This window comes from Choloepus didactylus, chromosome 18 (genome assembly GCF_015220235.1).
Source record: "Choloepus didactylus isolate mChoDid1 chromosome 18, mChoDid1.pri, whole genome shotgun sequence".
In the NCBI taxonomy this organism is placed as follows: Eukaryota; Metazoa; Chordata; class Mammalia; order Pilosa; family Megalonychidae; genus Choloepus; species Choloepus didactylus.
This window is the reverse complement of record NC_051324.1, coordinates 50,736,263-50,751,992: the sequence shown is the minus strand read 5'-3', so window position 1 is coordinate 50,751,992 and position 15,730 is coordinate 50,736,263. Positions and strand designations below refer to the sequence as shown.

Here is a 15,730-nt window from a genome sequence, read left to right as displayed (position 1 = left end):
CAAAAGACTGATATCTTGCATATACAAAGAAATCCTACAACTGAATGACAATAGTACAGTCGGCCCAATTATAAAATGGGCAAAATATATGAAAAGACAGTTCTCTGAAGAGGAAATACAAATGGCCAATAAACACATGAAAAAATGTTCAGCTTCACTAGCTATTAGAGAGATGCAAATTAAGACCACAATGAGATACCATCTAACGCCGGTTAGAATGGCTGCCATTAAACAAACAGGAAAGTACAAATGCTGGAGGGGATGTGGAGAAATTGGAACTCTTATTCATTGTTGGTGGGACTGTATAATGGTTCAGCCACTCTGGAAGTCAGTCTGGCAGTTCCTTAGAAAACTAGATATAGAGCTACCATTCGATCCAGCGATTGCACTTCTCGGTATATACCCGGAAGATCGGAAAGCAGTGACACGAACAGATATCTGCACGCCAACGTTCATAGCAGCATTATTCACAATTGCCAAGAGATGAAAACAACCCAAATGTCCTTCAACAGATGAGTGGATAAATAAAATGTGGTATATACACACGATGGAATACTACGCGGCAGTAAGAAGGAACGATCTCGTGAAACATATGACAACATGGATGAACCTTGAAGACATAATGCTGAGCGAAATAAGCCAGGCACAAAAAGAGAAATATTACATGCTACCACTAATGTGAACTTTGAAAAATGTAAAACAAATGGTTTATAATGTAGAATGTAGGGGAACTAGCAGTAGAGAGCAATTAAGGAAGGGGGAACAATAATCCAAGAAGAACAGATAAGCTATTTAACGTTCTGGGGATGCCCAGAAATGACTATGGTCTGTTAATTTCTGATGGATGTAGTAGGAACAAGTTCACTGAAATGTTGCTATATTATGTAACTTTCTTGGGGTAAAGTAGGAACATGTTGGAAGTTAAGCAGTTATCTTAGGTTAGTTGTCTTTTTCTTACTCCCTTGGTATGGTCTCTTTGAAATGTTTTTTTATTGTATGTTTGTTTTCTTTTTAACTTTTTTTTTTCATACAGTTGATTTAAAAAAGAAGGGAAAGCTAAAAAAAAAAAAGAAAGAAAAAAGAAAAAAGACAAACAAGGAAAAAAAAAAAAAAAGATGTAGTGCCCCCTTGACGAGCCTGTGGAGAATGCAGGGGTATTCGCCTACCCCACCTCCATGGTTGCTACCATGACCACAGACATAGGGGACTGGTGGTTTGATGTGTTGAGCCCTCTACCATAAGTTTTACCCTTGGGAAGACGGTTGCTGCAAAGGAGAGGCTAGGCCTCCCTATATTTGTGCCTAAGAGTCTCCTCCTGAGTGCCTCTTTGTTGCTCAGATGTGGCCCTCTCTCTCTGGCTAAGCCAACTTGAAAGGTGAAATCACTGCCCTCCCCCCTACGTGGGACCAGACACCCAAGGGAGTGAATCTCCCTGGCAACGTGGAATATGACTCCCGGAGAGGAATGTAGACCCGGCATCGTGGGATGGAGAACATCTTCTTGACCAAAAGGGGGATGTGAAAGGAAATGAAATAAGCTTCAGTGGCAGAGAGATTCCAAAAGGAGCCAACAGATCACTCTGGTGGGCACTCTTACGCACACTTTAGACAACCCTTTTTAGGTTCTAAAGAATTGGGGTAGCTGGTGGTGGATACCTGAAACTATTAAACTACAACCCAGAACCCATGAATCTCGAAGACAGTTGTATAAAAATGTAGCTTATGAGGGGTGACAATGGGATTGGGAAAGCCATAAGGACCAAACTCCACTTTGTCTAGTTTATGGATGGATGTGTAGAAAAGTAGGGGAAGGAAACAAACAGACAAAGGTACCCAGTGTTCTTTTTTACTTCAATTGCTCTTTTTCACTCTAATTATTATTCTTGTTATTTTGTGTGTGTGCTAATGAAGGTGTCAGGGATTGATTTAGGTGATGAATGTACAACTATGTAATGGTACTGTAAACAATCGAAAGTACAATTTGTTTTGTATGACTGCGTGGTATGTGAATATATCTCAATAAAATGATGATTAAAAAAAAAAGTAGACTGACTGCAAGACACTTAATAATCGGATTATCAAATGTCAAAGACAAAGAGAGAATTCTGAAATCAGCAAGAGGAAAGTGATCCATCATATAGAAGGGAAGCTCGACAAGACTTTGCAGATTTCTCAGTAGAAAGTGGAAGCAAGAAGGAAGTGGTGTGATATATTAAAGATACTGAAGGAGAAAAACTGCCAACCAAGAATTCTGTATCCGGTAAATCTGTCCTTCAAATATAAGGGAGAGATTAAAATATTTACAGATAAACAGACACTGAAAGAGTTTGTGAATGAGATACCTGCTCTACCAAAAATACTAAAGGGAGCAGTACAGTCAGACAGGACAAGACAGGAGAGAGAGGTTTGGAGAAGAGTATATAAATGAAGACTATCAGTAAGGGTAAAAAGAGAGAAAGGGCAAAAAATAAAAACTAAAATGAGATATGACATATAAAATCCAAAAGACAAAACGGTAGACAGTAGACATTACATTGAGTGAAATTAGCCAGAAATAAAAGGATGGATACTGTATTGTCTCACTAATATGAACCAGCATTCATGAGGGAAATTTGAGAGTTGAGAACACAGGGTATCAGGAGATAGAAAGAGGTTAGAGATCGGGCATTTGATGCTGAAGGAGTACAGATAGTTCAACAGGATTGATCGTATAGATTCAGAAATGGAATGGATAGCATAACACTGTGTGAAGGTAGTAGAATATTGTAGGTACTTTGAACAAAGATGAGTGTGAGTATGGTTGAAACAGGAAAGCTAGGGGCATGTATGCCACCAGAAAGAAAGATAGAAGATAAAGAGTGGAATTATATAACTTAGCGACAGCTAGAGTGGTCAGTGATGCTGATTACATGTAGAAATATAAGAATGTTTTTAAATGAGGGAGAACAAATGAAGGTCAACATTGCAAGGTGTTGAAAATTGGATGGCATAGGGGAAAAATACAATCAACGCAAACTAGAGACTATGGTTAACATAAATATTGTATATGTTTCCATTCACAGTAACAAAGGCAATATATCAAAGCTAAATATCTATAAGAGGGGGATATATGGGATTCTTGGTTGTGGTGGTATTGTCTGACCTACTTTGTATTTTATTTTGTTTTATTTTATATTATTTTATTTTTTCTTCTATCTTTTATTTTTTTATGCTTCATTCTTTTCTCCTCTTCCTCTTTCTCTGTGGGAGAAAAGAGGTGGCCTAAGGGTACATCAGCTGATAAATGGAATGATGGAATAATGAGCAACAGTAAGAAGGAATGAAGTTGTGACATATGCTACTAGGTAAATGGACCTTGAGGAAAGTGTGTTGAGTGAAATAAGCCAGAATCAAAAAGACAAACATTGTAATACCTCACTAATGTGGACAAACTATAATGTGCAAACTCTAAGAATTGAATCTGAGAACGTAGGTTAACGGGGGAAAGCTTATGGTAAAGGTTCCTAGATTGCAAGCTCTTACAGCAGTCACATCTATTTGTGAGTTTTAACAGTTGTCTCTCAATTCTGAGATGCTGAGCTGTTTGTGTATAACCCTGGTTGGTCCCTGGAACTTCAGGTATCTGTGTGACACCTGAGACTCAGAGCGAGTTCAGCAGCTATGAATGTCAGCCTTACCCCATACAACAAATTTTAAAGAAGCTGAAAAAGAGATCAGACTTCAATTAGAGATATGAATGAAATGGGCTTGGTTAGGACTAAGGTAAACCAGACTAAAGGGTAAAGGATGATATTGACTGTATTTTAAAACCTGAACTTCTGTGTGAGACCAAAGGAAGAGATGTTTATTTGGTGGAAAATCTTTATTTTCTTTAGCATGCTGTATAATTTTACATGTATGGTCAGTTTATTCAAACACCATAATTACATGGAACCTTGAACAGGGTGTGAGATCTGGTTGGTTTGTATAGGTTAGCATGAAACCCTGATACATCCCAGAGTAATTTGGGCAGAAAATAAAAAGTATTTGCAAAGCCCCCTTGAGGACCAGAGGAAAAATGTGGAAATAGTAAACTTCCCCACCTGGGGAATCCCTGATACTTTTGCAAGCATTGGAGACTACCGGTTTAGTAGGCAAAGCCCTCGATCTTGGTGCTTGCCCTTATGCAGCTTGTTACTGCAAAAGAGAGGCTAAGCCTACCTACAATTGTACCTAAGAGTTACCCCTAGAGAACCTCTTTTGTTGCTCAGATGTGGGCTGTCTCTCTAAGCCAACTCGGCAGTTAAATTACTGCTCTCCCCTCTACATCAGACATGACTCCCAAGGGTGTAAATATCCCTGGCAAGGTGGAACATGACTCCCAGAGATGAGCCTGAAACCGGCATCATGGGAATGAGAAAACCTTCTTGGACCAAAAAGGGAAAGCAAAATGAAACATAATAAAGTTGCAGTGTCTGAGAGATTTCAAATGGTATGAAGAAGACATTCTGGAGGTTATTCTTATGCATTATATGGATATCCCTTTTTTGTTTTTAGTGTATTAGAGTAGCTAGAAGGAAATACCTGAGACTGTTGAACTGCAATCCGGTGGCCTTGATTCTTGAAGACGATCGTATAACCATGTAGCTTACATGGTGTGACTGTGTGATTGTGAAGACCTTGTGGCTCACACTGTCTTCATCCAGTGTATGGACAGATGAGTGGAAAAATGGGGAAAAAAAGTAAATGAATAATAGCAGAGGAGAAGGGGTATGAGACGCTTTGGGACTTCTTTTTTACTTTTATTTTTATTCTTATTTTTATTTTTATTTTTTAGAGTAACGAAAATGTTCAAAAAGTTGATTGTGGTGATGAATGCACAACTGTATGATGATACTGTGAACATTGATTGTACACTTTGGATGATTGTATGGTATGTGCATATATCTCAATAAAATTGGATTAAAAAAAAGAAGTCAGGAATCAGAAGAGATGCAGCATCAAGGCTGCGGAATTTACGCTAAGTTGATTGAAGGTGTTTGTTAAAGAACCTGCGACTCTTAAATGGGGCTGGTGGGGTTGGTGCATCATGGCAGCTTAGAAAGAGGAGGGGCACCAATGCAGCTGTCAGCGAGGCCTGGCCAAGCAGTGCAGGGGATAGAGAGAGCCAGATAAGACACCTTGAGCCTTCAGATTTGTTGGCAAATCTATTTTGAAGCTTATACATTAGATGCCATTAAATATTCTTCTCAAATGTCCTGTTCTGATAACCTTCTGGTTATGATTTAGCTTTTCATGCAGATACTCTTATAGAAACAGTATGTTTGTCTAAATGACCTATGAAAACTCTAGTTCCTCTCTAAGTTATTTCTCATGTAAATTAATTATAAATTGTTAATACTGATTTTATGGGCTTGGTAAAATTGGGTCCGCCCTGAGGTGGTTTCACCCTTAAAATTTCAGTCAAAGGGCCTTTTTCCTAGGTTTCCTTCTTGAAGTTGTGTAGTTTTTTACACATAGGTCCATGGTCTATATTGAGTTGATTTTGTATATGATGTAAAGCATGAGTCAAGGTTAATTTTTTTGCACAGGGATGTTTAATTGTTTCAGCGCCGTTTGTTTAAAAGACGAACATTTCTCACTACTTATCTTGGCATCTTTGTCTAAAATCAATGGGTAATATATGTGTGGATCTATTTCTGGAGTCTCAAGAATGTTGTTCCATTGACCTTGACAGATGTGATTTCACAATAGCACACAAATTAACCTTGCTATTGAAGCCAAATAATGGTGTGCTTCATGCAACTTGTGCAAGTTACTCTACCTCCCTCATCTATGATTTCATCAGCTCTAATATAGGAGAAATAATAACAGCCTCTCAGGATTGTATGAGAATGAGATTGTCGATAAAGGATCCAGCTCATTACCTAATGCATAGTAGCTACTCATTAAATCACAGTAACTCATTCCAAAGTATTCCCTCTGTTGCAAAGCCAAGTTACTAAGCGAAGAATTCCAGAGACACCCTCTAGGAAGATAACACATCTCTTGCCTCTTAAGGTGATGCTGTCAAACCTCTTCTTTTCGTCTCAGACCTGCATTAGACTTTGTGCAACTAAGTGCTTTGGCTGTTCTTTTTATTCAGCTTTTCGTCAGAAGGTCCAGCTGCCCACCACTTGGGAACCCACCTAATGCCAATCTTAACTTTGGATAGTACATCCTTCCTCCTCCTTTACAGATTCCTACCCATTCTCTTTTTCCCAGTAAACTCGGATTTTAATATCCCTAGCTGCTTTATCTTTTTCACACAAAGTGAAAGAAGCACCCTTTTATGATCCAGAGATTAAGATTAGATCAAAGGGTTATATTCCTATTTCATAGCTACCTCAAATCTTAGGACTCGGTACAAGTTTATTTTCCTTTATAATGTTTATGGCATGAGACCAACTTTATTCAAAGTTTGGGAGCACAAGAAAGGTGGCCCCAGAGTGTGTGCTTTTCAGGGGTGATTCTTAATCCCAATTCCTGCTGAGATGAATTAAATGATACCAAAATACCATTTCCATGCCATCAAAGAACAGATTCCTTCAGGTGAGGGTGGGGCTCACTTTGTTCGTTGGTGCCAGAGTGCGCCAGTGGTTGACCAGAAACCTTAAAATATTCAAGGCCTCCCGTCGTTGATGGGGACTCCTAAAGGCAGTGTCTATTGGTCATAGAGGTGGAAACGGTAATTGGGAAGAGCTTTGCAGATAGAAAAGTGTTCCACAGATGGAGCACAGTTATTTCGATTGTTAGAGACGCAACTCAAAGTCAGCACATTCCCTGTGTCCTGTTCCCTGTGTTAGTTCTACTTGGAGAAAGATGCAAATAAAAGCACATTAAGCCCGGAAGCAGGGGACCTGGGCATTGTGACTGCTGCTATCATTCATTAGATGTGTGAATTTCATTTTCTCATTCTGAAAATGGCAACTAAATCTTTGCTCTGCCCAACATGTAGGGTCATTGTGAGTCTTGAATGAGATAATAGATACAAAATTCAGGTCAAAAGGGAGGCCTTATAAAGGAAGTGCTATTAAAAAAAAAAGCAAAATACATAAAATGAGATCCGAAAATACAGATTTTATTACAATAGACCAGCTAGGGAAGACAATTCAGATATCATCAAGAGTGAAAAACAAACACGAAACACTTTCCAATGAAAAAAAGCTAATCAGTATTGATCATTTCGAGAGCTAAATACACAATCATAAGATTTAAATTTTTTTTCTTTAATTAGAGACGAAAATTGATGATTGCTTTCCCAAGGCTGAGACAATGAATCCAGGGCAACTTCTGATGGTGCTGACCAGCATTCTAGAGGAAATGAAGAATGAAATCAAGGTGAAGTAGACGGCATTCCTCAGCAGACTCACAAGCATCGCCTGAAGAAGATGCCAGCAGTGTTCAATGTCAGCATGTTGTTCTCAGGAAAGCATGGGGAGCAAGTTCACTGCAGGAGTAGGAACATTGGTAAATGGTTGAGAAAAGATGGCTCATGGCGTTGGTGAGTCTGGGTGAGTGCTTTAGCAACAGGAAGGGCGGCAGCAGCTGGAAAGACAGCAAGGGCTGCAGCAGCAGCTGGGGTGGCAGCAGGTGGTCCTACAGCAGGTGGTCTGACAGCAGACTGGGCGGCAGCAAGGCTGGCAACAGCCTGACCCACAGCAGGTGTTCTGACAGCAACGCTGGCAGCAGCTGGACCCGCAGCAGGATGGACAGCAGCAAGGCTGGCAGCAGCTGGACCCACAGCAGGTGGGCTGGCAGCAGGTGGTCCTACAACAGGTGGTTCTGCAGCAAGTTGGCTGGCAGCAAGGGGACCAGCAGCAGCACATGGTGTCAGGTGTGGAGGGCGGGTTCCTGTTTAAAGGTGAGTTTCCCAGATTCTGAGAAGTCCTTGTCTTCTGGGGCTTTTATACACTGGACCCCCCAGTGTTGGGACCAATGAGCAGAACTTTTCCTTGTTGTTGTTTATGTTATTTTCCATGGTCCATGGGGAAATGGCCCAAGGAGGAAGTTGGCCCTGAAGTATTAAGAATTTTCTCAGGGTAATTGATTTGTTTCTTTTCCTAATTGAAACCTAAAAATAAGAGTATTTTCCTGAAATGATCTATGCAGCAAGAAATACTGTTAAGGCTGTTGAGACGTCACAAGTGTCAATCTGCATCTGCTTCCCCTTGGCAAGACTTACATTGGGAAGCACTTTGTAGAGATGGTGATGGTGATGTGTGTAAGATATACAATCCTTTGCATTATTCCCCAACTCTTCCCTTTCCCACAGGTTCTAGGGAATAGATGTTCCTCTATCATGAAAACAGTGCATTTTACCTTGAGGACAACATCACGTGTTGTCGAAGCTTGATAAGCCAACTTGAAATCCGTCATTTGACTCCATACATAGCCAACCACACAGTGCCAGGTCCTCAACCCCACTTCCCTTTGTCTGACGCTTATCAAGCATTGACCTGTCCTCTGGGTAGTGTGGATGAGCATAGGAAGGAGTTTCTGTCTCTCGTCCCACCACTGAGGACAAGGACCTCGTTAAGGCCCCTAATAAATGCTCCATCTTATTCCCCAGGCTGGACTCCTCCATGTCCTTCTTTGGTGTGTTGTGCCCCTCGCGGTTGGGTTGAAGGCTGCCTTATAGCACAGCCCCTGGCCTTACTGGAAACATGCTGAGTCATGGTGCTGAGATAAACCAGGTTTACTAGGCTTCTCAATCCACCTGTAATGTGGAAGCAGCATAACATTTTCCCTCAGGCTGTAAAAAATAATGAAGGCTGGAGAAATGTAGAAAACCACTATTTTCAGGACATCGGTCAACTTTGTGCTATCTTCGAACGTGGGAAACGTGCGGTAAAGCTTGCATTTTCCCCATGTGTTTTTCTTCTTTCACTATTTTTTCCTGGTCAAGATCAAAAGTCATCCCCATAAATTATCCAATAAGGGTTTTAAGATTTTGTTTATGTTTAAATATTTCATACTCCTAGAGTTTACTTGTACATTAGGTGTGGTCGGAATCCAATTTTATCTCTCCCGTATGGATAGTTTGTTTCTAGCTTTGGTCAATGCACATTATAGTCTTCATCCATAATATTTTTTTATCTCTGTCTTCTCTCTTTTTCCTGAACACTTTTGCCAGTGGTTTATCAATTTTTTAGTCAAAAAATTACATTTTGCCTTTGTTGGTCTTCTCTTCTGTATCAATATTTTACACGTTAATTTATGATTTTTTGGTTAATTCTATTTTTATATTTCTAGCTCTTTCATATGGGCATTTAATTGCTTTTGAAGTTTTATTCTCATCAGTGTATTGAAGGTTATAAATGTAGCTGAAGTACCAATTTTCCAGCTCCCCCAAATTTTGATATGTAGCATTTTCATTGTCATTCATTTAACACATTCTGTGCTTCACAGTATGAATTATTCAGGGTTATCTCCCCATCAGTTTACCTTCTACAATTTATCCCATCTATTGTGCACTGTAACGACGACATGATCTACTGTTTGCTTTGTACCTACTATTGTGCTTGGTTCTCTCTGTTCTTACCATAAATTTATTTTTATTAAGTCTTCATTTTGGAATTATTTCAGATTTATACAAAAGTTTCAAAAGTATAACAAAAAATTCCCTTATGTCTCACACTTTTGTACAAAGGGATCCAGGTCTTAAATGTCAAATGTCAAACAGCATTCATGTTATTGCTATACATCAACAAGGGCAAATACAGGTAATTTTTAAAAACCATTTATACAGATGTTATTGATAAAGCTCATGTAACAACTGAGTGAAAATACAAAGTAATGGTTGAGTTTTGTATATTTATTTGAAGAAAGATAAAAAGTGGATGAAACCCCAAGTCACTTAAAATATAATTAGACTTCCATGACATGGTATTTTAAAAATAGTCAATAAATGTAACTACAAAACTGAACAGAATAAAAATATAAAATTCCATTGTAGATACTCATGAGGCAGAGACATAAGCAAGTTTGTATCAGAACTCAGGGACCAGAAGAGGTGCCACGTCAAAGCTGCGGAATTTACACTACGTTGATTGAAGGTGTTTTCTAAATAACCTGCGACTCTTAAATGGGGCTGGTGAGGCTGGTGCACTGTGGCAGCTTAGAAAGAGGAGGGGCACCAATGCAGCTGTCAGCGAGGCCTGGCCAAGCACTGCAGCGGACAGAGAGAGCCAGACAAGGCACTTTAAGTCTTGAGATTCATTGCCAAACTATTGTGAAATGTGTGCATTAGATGCCATGCAAAATAATTCTCCGAATGCCCTGTTCTGATACTTTGGTTATGATTTAACTTTTCATGCATTTATGCATATAGGAAAAATATACTGGTCAAAATGACCTATGGAAATTGTAGTTCCTCTTTAAATTATTTCTCGTGTAAATTAATAATAAATTTGCATACTTATTTTATGGGCTTGATTACAGTGAGTCTACCCCAAGGTGGTTTCACCCTTAAAATGTAAGCCAAAATGCATTTTGCCTGTTTCCTTTTTGAAGTTCTGTAGTGTTACATTTTTACGCTTAGCTCCTGATCCTCTTTGACTTGATTTCTGTATATGATGTGAAACATGAGTCAAGGTTCATTTTCTTGCACAGGGGTGTCATTTGGTCAAAAGACTAAACTTTCTGACTACTCATCTTGGCACCTTTGTCTAAGATCAATGGGTAATGTATATGTGGATCTATTTGTGGACCCTCAATTATGTTCCATTTATCTACATGGCTCTCAATTCCCAAACAACACCGAAAACAGCATTGCTAGTGAAGCCATATTAAGATGTGTTATTCATGCAAGTTTGGAAATTACCTCCAACATTTATGGTTTCTTAAGATCTGATATAGAGGCAATAATACCCACCTTTCAGGAATCTTCGAGAATGGGATTGTGGATAAAGGATCCAGCTCACTACCTAGTATGGAATAGGGACTCATTAAATCAGCGTAACTCATCCCAAAGTGTTCCCTCTGTTGGAAAACTAAGTAACTAAGCAAAGAATTCCAGATACAACCTCTAGGAAGATAATACATCTCGTGCACATCTAGTGCATTAACCATCCAAAACACCTTTGTGTCCCTTAAAAAGGTGACCCCATAAAACCCTCCTACTTTCATCTCAGAATTGCTTTTGCCTTTGTACCACTGAGTGTTTTGGCTGTTCTTTTTTTTTCATCTTTTCATTGAGTGATCCAGGTTCCCTCCACTTGGGAACCAAACTAATGTCCATCTTGACTTTGGGTAGTGCATGCTTCCTTCTCCTTTTCACATTCCTATCCATTCTGTCATGTTCCCTGTAAACTCTGATTTTAATATCCCTTCCCTGCTTTATCTTTTTCCCATAAAGCAGAAGGACCCTTTTATGTTCCAGAGATTATGATTAGGCCAAGGGTTTTTAGCCCATTTCATTGTTACCTCAGAACTCATGACTTGGTACACATTTCATTGCTTCGTAATGTTGAGGTCATGAGACCAAATCTACTCAATGTTCGGGAGCCCAGGAAATGTGGCCCAACGTGTGTGCTAGTTATGGCTGAGATGAATTAAGTGATACCGTGATACCATTTCCATGCAATCAAAGAGCAGATGTCTTTAGATGACATTGGGTCTCCCTCGGTTCATTGAAGACAGAGTGCATTAGTGGTTGACCAGAACCCATAAAAGATGCAAGACCTCCCTTTGTTGACAGGAAATCCTAAAGGCAATGTCTGTTGGTCATAGAGGAGGAAAGGGTATCTGGGAAGAGCAGTGAAGATAGAAAAGTGTTCCACAGCTCAAGAGTCTAGTTACTTCCATTCTTATAGAAGCAACACAAGGTGAGCGTATTCCCCGTACCTTGTTACATGTGTTAGTTCTACTTGGAGAAAGATGCAAATGTTAGGCCTGGAAACAGAGGACCTGGCATTGGGATTGCTTCCATCATTTCCTAGATGTGTGAAATTCATTTTCTCATCCTTAAACTGGCAATGAAATCTCTGCTCTGCCCAATTTATAGGGCCATTTCGAGACTTGAATGAGGTAATAGATATAAATTCAATTCAAAAGTGAGGACTTATAAAGGAAGCACTATTGAAAAAAAAGAAAACCCAAGAAACATGCCATCTGATGCAAGAAAATACAGATTTTATTAGCAAAGAGCACCTATGAACACAATTCAGATACCATTATGAATGAAAACAAAACTCAAAATAATATCCATATGAAAAATGCTAATCCATTTTGATCATTGTACAGTGCTAAACACACAATCAAAAGATTAAAAAATTTTTTCTTTTTAGTTAGAGACAAGAAATGATGATCACTTTCCCAAGGCTGAGACTGTGAATCCCGGGAAAATTCACATGGCGCTGCCCAGCACTGAGCGCAGTAATGCCGAGGAAATAAAGGAGATTCAAATCAAGGTGAAGTAGGACGGCATTCCTCAGCAGACTCACAAGCTTTGCCTTAAGAAGATGCCAGCAGTAGTCAAAGTCACATGTTGTTTCTCAGGCAAGCATGGGGGACGAGATTTTTGCAGGAGTAGGATCTTGTAGAACGGTTGAGGATAGATGGTCTGTGGTGGGTGGTGGCTCTGGGTGAGTGCTTTAGCAACAGGTAGGGCGGCAGCAGCTGGAAACACAGCAAGGGCTGCAGCAGCAGCTGGGGCGGCAGCAGGTGGTCCTACAGCAGGTGGTCTGACAACAGACTGGGCGGCAGCAAGGCTGGCAGCAGCTGGACCCACAGGAGGATGGACAGCAGCAAGGCTGGCAGCAGCCTGACCCACAGCAGGTGTTCTGACAGCAAGGCTGGCAGCAGCTGGACCCGCAGCAGGATGGATGGCAGCAAGGCTGGCAGCAGCTGGACCCACAGCAGGAGGGCTGGCAGCAGGTGGTCCTACAACAGGTGGTTCTGCAGCAAGTTGGCTGGCAGCAAGGGGAGCAGCAGTAGCACATGGTGTCAGGTGTGGAGGGGGAGTTCCTGTTCAAAGGTGAGTTTCCCAGATTCTGAGAAGTCCTTCTCTTCTGGGCCTTTTATACACTGGACCCCCAATGTTGGGACCAATGATCAGAACTTTTCCTTGTTGTTGTTTATGTTATTTTCCATGGTCCATGGGGAAATGGCCCAAGGAGGAAGTTGGTCCTGAAGTGTTAAGAATTTTCTCAGGGTAATTGATTTGTTTGCTTTCCTTATTGATACATAAATTAAGACTATTTTCCTGAAATGCGTTATGCAGCCATGAAGCACTGTTAAGCCTGTTGAGACGTCACAAGTGTCAGTCTGCATCTGCTTTCCCTTGGTGAGACTTACATTGGGAAGCACCTCTGAAGAGAGGGTGATGGTCATGTGTAAGATATATGAACTTTTGCATCTTCCCCAACTCTTCCCTCTCGCACAGGCCCTAGAGAACAGATATTTCCCTTTCCGTGATACACTATAATTTACCTTGAGGACAACATAAAGTGTTGTGGAAGCTGATAGGCCAACTTGAAATCCTAAATTTGAATGCATACCCAGCCAACCACACGGTGCCAGGGCCTCAACCCCACATCCCTTTGTCTGAAGCTTATCAAACATTGGCCTGGTCAGTGCAGACAAGCATAGCAAGGAATTTCTGTCCCTCTTCATGCTGCTGAGGGCGAAGTCCCTATATTAGCCCCTAATAAATGGTCCATCTTACTCGCCAGGCTGGACTCGCCCGAGTCACTCTTTGGTGTGTTGTGCCCCTCGCAGTTGGGTTGAAGGCTGCCTTATAGCATGGCCCCTGGCCTTACTGGAAACGTGCTGAGTCATGGTGCTGAGTTAACCCAGGTTACTGGTCTTCTGGTTCAACCTGTAACGTGGAAGCAGCATAGGATTTACCCTCCGGCTATGAATAATCATGAAAGCTGGAGAAATATATGACAAGTATTTCCAGGAAAGCAATCAAATTTGGGCTACAGTTTTCCAGTGAAGGAAACATGTGAGGTGAAGCCTGCATTTTCCCCAGGTTTTTCTCCTTTTTCACTATTTTTGTCCTTGTAAGAGATCTCTATTTGAAGATCAAAAGTCATTCCCATAACTTATCTACTAAGACTTTTAAGGTTTCGATATCTTTATCTTTAGGTATTAATATCCCTACAGTTGACTTTTTGTACATTACATGTGCTTGAAATCCAATTTTAACTGTCCCATGTGGACAGTTTGTTTCTATCTTTGATCAGGGTACATCCTATGCTTCACCCATAATTTTGTTATCTCTGTCTTCTCTCTTTTTCTTGATCACTCCTGACAGTGGTTTATCAATATTTTAGTTAGCAAAAAAAACAAAAATATTTTTTTGGCTTTTTTGTTTTCTCCACTGTATCTTTGTAAATTATTTCATTAATATACCCTTTAGTTAATTTATGATTCCTTGGTTAATACAATTTTTATTTTCCTAACTCATTAAAGTGGTTTTTAGTTAATTAATTTTTAGATTTTATTCTAATGAAACTATTTAAGTCCATAAATGCAGGTATAGTACCAATTTTACAGCATCCCAAAATTTTGACAAGTAATATTTTCATTGTCATTCAGTTAAAACATTCTATACTTCACACTCTGAATTATTCAGCTTTAGTCTTCCATGTCAGTGTATCTTCTACAATTTATCCTATCTATTGTGCAACCTAATGACTATATGCCCCACTCTGTTTTCTAACTAATATTATGCCTCATATACTCTATCCCTACTTTCAATTTATTTTATTAAGTCTTCATTTTGGAATTATTTCAGACTTCTAGTAAAGTTATAAAAGATTTACAAAGAATTCCCTCTGTACCCCAATAAACACATGTTCTTAACCTTAATCTGCATTCCTGTGGGGCTAAACCCATCATAAACAGGACCTCTTGAAGATGCCATTTTAGTAAGGTGTGGCCCAACTGAATGAGGGGGTCCTCAGTCTGGATTAGTGGAGGCCTTATAAGGAGAAGGCCATGAGGAGAAGTCAGTGTGACCCCGAAAGAAAAAGGAGAGGGCATGGCCATATGATGGGAGGCGGAAACAAGAAACCCCCAAGGTTGCTGGCAGCTAGGACTAGAACGCCACAGATCTTTGGGGAGAAAGCAAGCCTTCCTGGGATCCTGATTTCTGACTTCTAGCCTCAGAACTGTGAGCCAATAAATTCCTGTTGTTCAAGCCAATGCATTGTGTGGTATTTGTCAGAGCAGCCTGGCAAACTAAGACATACAGTTAATAGTATTGTACCAAGGTTTATTTCTTGGTTTTGATAATTTTTAGATGGTTAGATGTTACCTAAAATAAGGAGAAGGGAGTACATGATCTCTGTACTATTTTTTGCAATTCTTCTTTAAGTCTAAAATTATTTCAAATTTAAAAGTAAAGAAAAATAAATGAATGTGGGATCCTAAATAGGATCCTGGAAAAAAAAAAAAGGACACAAATGGAAAAAAACTAGTGAAATTCTCACACAGGATGTAGTTTAGTTCAGGCCTGCAACCAAGCCTGCAATGATTTTGTAAATTAAGTTTTCCTGAAAGACAGCCAAGCTCATTTACTTACAAACTGTCTGTGGCTGTCTTCTTGCTAAAACAAAAGCATTGAGTAGTTGGAACAGACATCATAGGGGCCAAAAACCTAAAATACTTACTCTCTAGCCCTTTACAGAAAAAATTGTCAAACCCTGGTTTAATCAATAAAGTTGTACTAATGTTGATTTCCTGTTTTTGAGAATTGTATT

General features: G+C 39.9%; 1 protein-coding gene across 1 annotated transcript in view; it reads right to left on the bottom strand.

Annotated features, from left to right (window-relative positions):
- The window catches only part of LOC119514096 (keratin-associated protein 10-4-like), a 48,185-nt gene that overhangs the window by 17,457 nt on the left and 14,998 nt on the right, over nucleotides 1–15,730 (bottom strand). Inside the window, 2 exon segments of the mRNA XM_037809661.1 lie at nucleotides 7,557–7,813; nucleotides 12,611–12,945. Of these exon segments, the coding sequence (XP_037665589.1) occupies nucleotides 7,557–7,813; nucleotides 12,611–12,945 (592 nt within the window).